The following is a 7,750-nucleotide window of genomic DNA, read 5'->3' as shown; positions in this document are numbered from 1 at the left end:
TTTAGTGAGAACAACTCACAAACGCGGATGGCAAAAACAATAACAAAGGCCTGAGTGACGTCATCTTCGAACTATCTATACACAAACTCAAAGGGGGCAGGCAACGTGTCAGCTGCAAGGTCTTTGCTTCGTACCCGGAAGACACTGAGTTCGATCACCTGCCGCTGCGCAGTGTCGTCTTGAGCAAGTCACCTCGCCTCGCCCTAGCTCAATTTCCGGCGCTGCACTGCCGCTGACGCCTAGGTTATTCCGGTCTTCCCTTGGAATAGATCCTAGAGAAAAAAATCCCCCTATGGAATGAATTTTATTTTACTTATTATATTTTATTCAAAGTGCTTTACAAGGAGTCCCCAGTGAACAGCAACACATAAAATATAGGGAATGAGATTAGCGGAAGAGGACGAGAGACGCATGCGCACAACCAACATGACGTTCTCTCTCTAAAAACGTTTTCCACCGGTGACGTCACAGACTATGGGTGACGTCCAATCAAGGGACGCAACTCTTCTGCTAATCTCATTCCCTATAGGATGAGATATGTATGTATATATAATACAAGTTTACCTGGTGGTCTCTCCAATTTAACCTTGTCCGATTCTAGTGGGTGTCCTTGACCTACTTTGTTGACCGCAGAGACACGGAATTGGTATTCCACGCCTTCTGACAAATCGGCCACTTTGTACTTGGTGCTGTAACTGTCAACCTGGAACCAAAAGTATTCATACCCAGGTTTTATGATTATGATTTATGATTTTAATGGTTTTTACGACGCTTGCAACACATTAAGGTCATATCAGCGCCAGTAAATAAGAAGAAAATAGAATAGTAGAAAGTTCTAGAATTACAATTAAAGCACCTAAGAAAATGTAAGACAAAGGGGAATTCTTTCAAATAGGGAACAGGTGTAGATTCCGAGAGCACACAATCAGTGTACTTAGTTTGAGATGACCTAAAAGTCTCATCCAGACACAAGCACAGGCCCCTACTAAGAGGAATACACTCAAATGTTTACAAATCATATGTAAACAAAACATACTACAGTGGATAATAGAGAGATGGTTACAAGGGGAAAATATGATCTCCAAAAAAGCTAACTATACATTATTTCCCTCTCTGCAAGGGCATCCGGCCAGGGCCAGGACAAAACCAAGTAATCTCATTCCAAGACAAAGACAGGAAACAAGTTGGAAAACATATAGAGAGATAGAAGACACAGTAAGTACCTCCCTGCCTACTATGGGAGGTCAGGAACCCCAGCCAGTATATCAAGGTTTTAGATCCCACAGGACAGAGGAGAGGACGAAAAACCTAAAGCAGACATCTGCTGGTGGCAATCAATGCATAGAGGACACAAGTAAACATAAGACCCCAGCTGAAAAGTTCGTCCAGAGTAGGATAAGATAAGATTTTACAACCTTAAGTCAAGTGAGACATGGTTCTAGTGAAGTTGTAGTGATAAAAAGTACATTTATGTTTTTACATAGATGTCTACATTTATGTAAATCTTTGTAAACATATTATATTGACATTTGATGCAATTAAGATAAGTATTGTTCTCCACATAGCTGTAACTTAAATAGTGGTGATGAACAAGTTTATGACCAGAAATTGTTGTTGCTGTTCATGACGATGATGATGATGATGATGATGATGATGATGATAAAGATGATGATAATAATGATGATGATGATGATGTAGATGATAATGATTATGATGATGAAGATGATGATGATGATGATGATGATGATGATGATGATGATGATGATGATGATGATGATGATGATGATGGAGATGAGGAGGAGGACGACGACGACGACTTTCATACCTTAGCTAATTTATTCCAGTCCTTCTTGTCAGATACGATATCCACAATGTAATGAGAGATGGCAGACCCACCGTTGTCCTTGGGCTCTTTCCACTGGAGAGTGAGAGATGTGGCCGTGAGATCTGACATGGACAATGGTCCTTCGGGGATGGACGGAAGTTCTGGACATTGGATAAAACAAAACTGGCATGATTGAAGTAGTAACGAGGGGAATGAAGCAATAACGCAATTGATGATAAAATGTATGAATGAAGATAAATTAACATATATATATGAAAGAATAAATACTTAAACATGAATTCAAGAGTTCGTGAACAGATGTTTAACAAGAAGATGAACGGATGACTAAACCAAGGCATCATCATAATAATAAAATTCATAAATGATTATCAAAAACAATTCCAGTTATTCATTAATGTAATTTCGATGTTGTCTATCATGAGTTAGGAAAATGATTATACATTTCCTAAAGGGATACCATAAAGGCATTAACCAAATTCATTATCCAACTCTTGAACGCCAATCGCCCTTTCAATACATCGATTATTATATTCTTTAAATGACAATCAAACTGCCAAATCAACTCACCCGGTTCCTTAAAGGGTTTGATGGTGGCGAATGTTTCCAAAGGTGGACTAACTCCTTCCTTGTTTTCGGCAGACACTCTGAATGAGTAATCCACGCCCGTCGTCAGGTTTTGCACAGTGTATGACTGTACATCGGGCTTGATCTTATCTACGGGAGTCCAAGTCATACGTTTGGTGTCCCGGCGTTCAATGATGTAGGAAGTGAGCGGCTGTCCGCCATCGGATTTTGGTGGTTTCCATGACAACGTGACGGAAGTAGCAGTAAGATCGGAAGACTCCAAAGGCCCTTCTGGGGCACTGGGAGCAGCTGTTGGAAAAGAAAGGAGATCATTACAGTAATGGGTTATATGAATTTTTGAATGACCAAAACAACAAAACAAATAGGATATGAAAGATATCATGTAAATTAACAAATTATATTAACTTGCTTATTTCCTTGGCGTTTTATTATTATTATTATTATTTTATTATTATGCCCTTCCGCCACGACATCATAAGATATCGTCGCCTAGGGATTCCACGAAGTAATATAGATAATTCATCAAACAATATGTCTGATGTCAACAGGAATCACCCGTGTTGTCCAAGTGAGCAAATTGGGGGTTAATAATCTTGCACAAGGAAGAAAAAAAACGAAAGCGTCTTAAGCGGGGCTCGAATCCGGGACCTTCCGTGTCACAGTGCAATGCCTTAACCACTCGGCCACTTCGCCTTCTTTATCAACAATGCTGTACTCATTTGAACCTTCCACCGCCCAGATTTTATGATATAGGATAGCCTTCAGCGGTAATGACGTCACTTCCCTCGTAATGACGCATGGTAACTTAGTAACTGGCTCTAAACTATCGGAACAATGGCGGACGCCCTTATGAAATAATTCTCCGACGAGCATAGAAGTGTAAACAGAGGAGAAAAACATAATAAATATGATATGTTTTGACTTTTATACATTCTGATCACATGACATATGAAAAGTTCTGGCCAGCATGAAGAATAAAAAGTACCGATTTTCTTTGTTTAGAACAAGTCAGCTCGACGTGACATCAGACTAGTTAATCCAATTCCAATACAATGATGCTGGCATTGTTGTGACTTGTGGCGAGGAAGATAACTCGTTTAATTTGAGAACTGTTCCATGATGCTCATAAACACACATGATGGTCCATTGCATCTTAACTACCATATCGTGCGGCTATGTGGTCTTGTGGTATGACACTCGCTTTCGGATTGGAAGGTCCTGGGTTCGAGCTTCGCTCGGCGCATAGTTGAGTCCATACTCAGGTGTAAAATGAGTACCTGACCGTTAACAGCGTTGTCTCTGTCGGAAAAAATTGTAATATCGCCTAAAAGGCGTCATGTCTCGTTCTACATGTTACGTGTTGCTGTTGGTCAGGAACCCCTTGTAAAGCGCTTTGAGCACGTTTAGTGGATATTGCGCTATATGACAGCTCGATTTAATTTAATATCATTAAGGGAACACAAACTCACCAAAAGGATGTTTCGGAGTGACCCTGTCCGACTCCAAAGGCAGAGATTTCCCTACAGAGTTTTCAGCCATCACTCTGAACACGTACTCTTGTCCTTCTTTCAGGTTTTGAACGCAGAAGGAAGTGATATCCTGTTTGACTGCCGTCACGTGACTCCAAGTCGACTTCCAGGCTTCCCGTCTCTCCAGAACGTAGCCAGAGATGGGGGCGCCACCGTCGTCCTTGCTCACGCCCCATGTCAAGGTTATTGATGTACGCCGGATCTCGGTGAACGTGATAGGACCTTCTGGTGCGCTTGGTTTACCTGTGGTCATTTTCAAACACGACATTATATTATTGTGTTAGAAGAGATGAAGTGAGTAGAAAAGTGCCAGAAGACAATAGAGAATAAAAATGTTTTGCGGCGGTGGTGGGGTTTGAACCTGCGATCTTATTGGTGCGACAACTCCGCCTGGCCGGTGAGAGCGTGACTCTATCGTATGGGCTATCCACGAACACAAAAATATTCGTTTCAAACTCAGGTCATTCCTAGAGCTCTCTCTCTCTCTCACCGACTTCTGGAGACCGCGGGTTCGCCACACAACCATCACGAAGTTACCTGTTTTTTTTACCTGTGTTAGAAGAGCACTTTAAGAAGACATGTTACCTTGACCAATTCTACAAAGCACAAAACGGAAAACTCGAAATTCCAACTAGCCATTTGAAACAGAACAACAACAAAACAAGAAACTCAGCATTTAATTTTGAAATCCCCCACTCAAGAACAAACCATCATCTTTACTCATTCTCCCCCTCCACCATCCGACTTTGGAACTCCCTACCAAACACCTGAAAACAAGCCCTTTCGACTGATGACTTCACAGAATCGCTCCCTGCCCCTCTACAACCCCTGTTACTGAAAATACGACCATGCAATCTTCAGCCTGAAGCTTAGGCCTTAATGGAAGAAGAAGAAGAATTGATAACATAAAAGCTAAAAGTTTGTGTAAAGAATATTCAGTGTAAGTCGATCTTCTTTTCTCTGCAAAAGGTTATAATATCAACCTAAATCACACATTACAGCAAATTCAGTTGTAAATATTCTTTGATTTCAATCAAAATGTTTATAAATTGTTTGCACTGTATTCCCTTTTAGGTTTATGATTTATTATTCACAATCACATTGCCCAAGCATAAAACTTGCCAATTTAATAATCGTGCATGAAATCTAGAAGGGACATTTTCAATGTCTCTGTCCGAAAATAAATGTAATATCGCCTAACAGGCGTCATGTCCCGTCCTTAAAGTTAAAATGTTGCTGTTGACCAGGGACCCCTCCCTTGTAAAGCGCTTTGAGCACGTTTAGTGGATATTGCGCTATATAAAATCTCAATTTAAAGCTCAGTTTAGATTAATAAAACCATCAACTCACTCGCTGGCTTTACTGGTTTCACGCTTTTCTCTGTCTCCAGCCGATCACTCTGTCCAATCTTGTTCTCCGCTACAACAGCAAAATCATAGGATTTGTCATCTCGTAGGTTACGGAATGTGAATGAATCGTCATAGACACCAGCCTTGCCGACTTCCTTCCATTCGTCACTTCTTGTTTCCTTCATGAACAGACGATATCCGGTTATCTTAGAGCCTCCGTCAGATTTTGGTGTTTTCCATTCCACGGTCACTGAATCTTTGCCAACATTCTTCACATTCAGGCTTGAAGGGGCAGAAGGAACAGCTGTATGCCATGAAAGAAAAACAAACAGCCATTAAAAACACATTTAAATTGATTATGACGAGTGTTAGGATCAAATATTTGTAAAACAATACCAAACAGTTTAAACTTTTAGCCAAAAAAAAAGCATCATAGAGACAATAACTCCTTTATTTTATTATATTATTATAGCTCATAAATTGCAGTCAAGAAGATGAAGAAGAAGAAGAAGAAGAAGAAGAAGAAGAAGAAGAAGAAGAAGAAAAGAAGAAGAAGAAGAAGAAGAAGAAGAAGAAGAAGAAGAAGAAGAAGAAGAAGAAGAAAGAAGAAGAAGAAGAAGAAGAAGAAGAAGAAGAAGAAGAAAGAAGAAGAAGAAGAAGAAGAAGAAGAAGAAGAAGAAGAAGAAGAAGAGAAGAAGAAGAAGAAGAAGAAGAAGAAGAAGAAGAAGAAGGAAGAAGAAGAAGAAGAAGAAGAAGAAGAAGAAGAAAGAAGAAGAAGAAGAAGAAGAAGAAGAAGAAGAAGAAGAAGAAGAAGAAGAAGAAGAAGAAGAAAAGAAGAAGAAGAAGAAGAAGAAGAAGAAGAGAAGAAGAAGAAGAAGAAGAAGAAGAAGAAGAAGAAGAAGAAGAAGAAGAAAAGAAGAAGAAGAAGAAGAAGAAGAAGAAGAAGAAGAAGAAGAAGAGAAGAAGAAGAAGAAGAAGAAGAAGAAGAAGAAGAAGAAGAAGAAGAAGAAGAAGAAGAAGAAGAAGAAGAAGAAGAAGAAGAAAGAAGAAGAAGAAAGAAGAAGAAGAAGAAGAAGAAGAAGAAGAAGAAGAAGAAGAAGAAGAAGAAGAAGAAGAAGAAGAAGAAGAAGAAGAAGAGAAGAAGAAGAAGAAGAAGAAGAAGAAGAGAAGAAGAAGAAGAAGAAGAGAAGAAGAAGAAGAAGAAGAAGAAGAAGAAGAGAGAAGAAGAAGAAGAAGAAGAAGAAGAAGAAGAAGAAGAAGAAGAAGAAGAAGAAGGAAGAAGAAGAAGAAGAAGAAGAAGAAGAAGAAGAAGAAGAAGAAGAAGAAGAAGAAGAAGAAGAAGAAGAAGAAGAAGAAGAAGACGAAGAAGAAGAAGAGGAGGAGGAGGAAGAAGAAGAAGAATATCACCGAGTCAAATCATTGTCTTGAGATTCCATGAGTACCCTAATCAAGTCAGGGATAACAACAGTGTTCATAAATTTGGTTCTCACCGGCAGGTTTCTGTGGCTTGACGGTGTCTCTAGACTCCAACGGTTCGCTTTCCCCTTCGTCATTGATAGCCGTCACTCGGAACACGTACTGATTCCCTTCAATCAGATTGGGGATGTTGAAGGATGTTGTGTCTGGGCCCACGGAGCCAGCCTTGGACCACGTGGATCTCTTGGTGTCGCGGTATTCGATGACGTAGTTCTTCAAAGGGAGACCACCGTCAGTGCTTGGGGCCTTCCACGTGGCGGTGACCGAATCGGCTGTCAGGTTGGTGAATTCTATTGGTCCTTGCGGCTTGCCGGGTTTGTCTGTGGGAAAAAGTGGCAAGATATTAAAATATGACTTATCTTTTTCTCGTATCAGATTTAAAAGTTTTTAATAATAGTTATGACATAATGAAAGTGACTTTGTATATAACTAAAGACAAGACTGCTGTAAAACGGCAGATTTTACATTTCTTAATTGAGTTTCATCATCATCTTCTTCATCATCATCATCATCATCATCATCATCATCATCATCATCATCATCATCAATTATCATAAAAACTATCTTTGCGGAGCTACTTACTGTATTTACTCTTCGCCTTTGTGATGGAATCCGTTGTCAGAGGCTCACTAACGCCATGTTTGTTTTCAGCGGATACTCGGAATAGATAATCCGAACCTTCCAGAAGATTCTCGACCTTGAACGACGTCTGGTCCGCATCGATAGTCTCAACCCTTGTCCATTTAGATCGGGTGGATTCCTTCTTCTCGATGACGTAACCGGAAATAGGCGAACCGCCATCACTACTCGGTGGTTGCCATTGCAAGGTCACGGACGTTTTCTCAATATCTTTGACTTTCAGAGGTCCCTCTGGAGCGCTTGGTTTTCCTGCGTTGTTGAAGATGATTTCAATGGTAGAAGTATTTTAAGAACTATTTATGAATATAATGCACCAGATCGAAGGA

At 40.1% G+C, this 7,750-nt stretch overlaps 1 protein-coding gene across 1 annotated transcript in view; it reads right to left on the bottom strand.

Moving 5' to 3' along the window:
- The window catches only part of LOC144958989 (uncharacterized), a 589,046-nt gene that overhangs the window by 177,858 nt on the left and 403,438 nt on the right, over positions 1–7,750 (bottom strand). Inside the window, exons 193-199 of the mRNA XM_078891292.1 lie at positions 7,368–7,673; positions 6,800–7,105; positions 5,311–5,613; positions 3,901–4,203; positions 2,414–2,719; positions 1,826–1,986; positions 565–703 (exon numbers count right to left, since the gene is read on the bottom strand). Of these exons, the coding sequence (XP_078747418.1) occupies positions 565–703; positions 1,826–1,986; positions 2,414–2,719; positions 3,901–4,203; positions 5,311–5,613; positions 6,800–7,105; positions 7,368–7,673 (1,824 nt within the window). The remainder of the gene's footprint in view (positions 1–564; positions 704–1,825; positions 1,987–2,413; positions 2,720–3,900; positions 4,204–5,310; positions 5,614–6,799; positions 7,106–7,367; positions 7,674–7,750) is intronic.

This window comes from Berghia stephanieae, chromosome 13 (genome assembly GCF_034508935.2).
Source record: "Berghia stephanieae isolate SIO BIC M18660-M18661 chromosome 13, UCSD_Bste_1.3, whole genome shotgun sequence".
In the NCBI taxonomy this organism is placed as follows: Eukaryota; Metazoa; Mollusca; class Gastropoda; order Nudibranchia; family Aeolidiidae; genus Berghia; species Berghia stephanieae.
The sequence above is the reverse complement of the archived record's forward strand: the minus strand, read 5'-3'. Positions and strand labels throughout refer to the sequence as shown.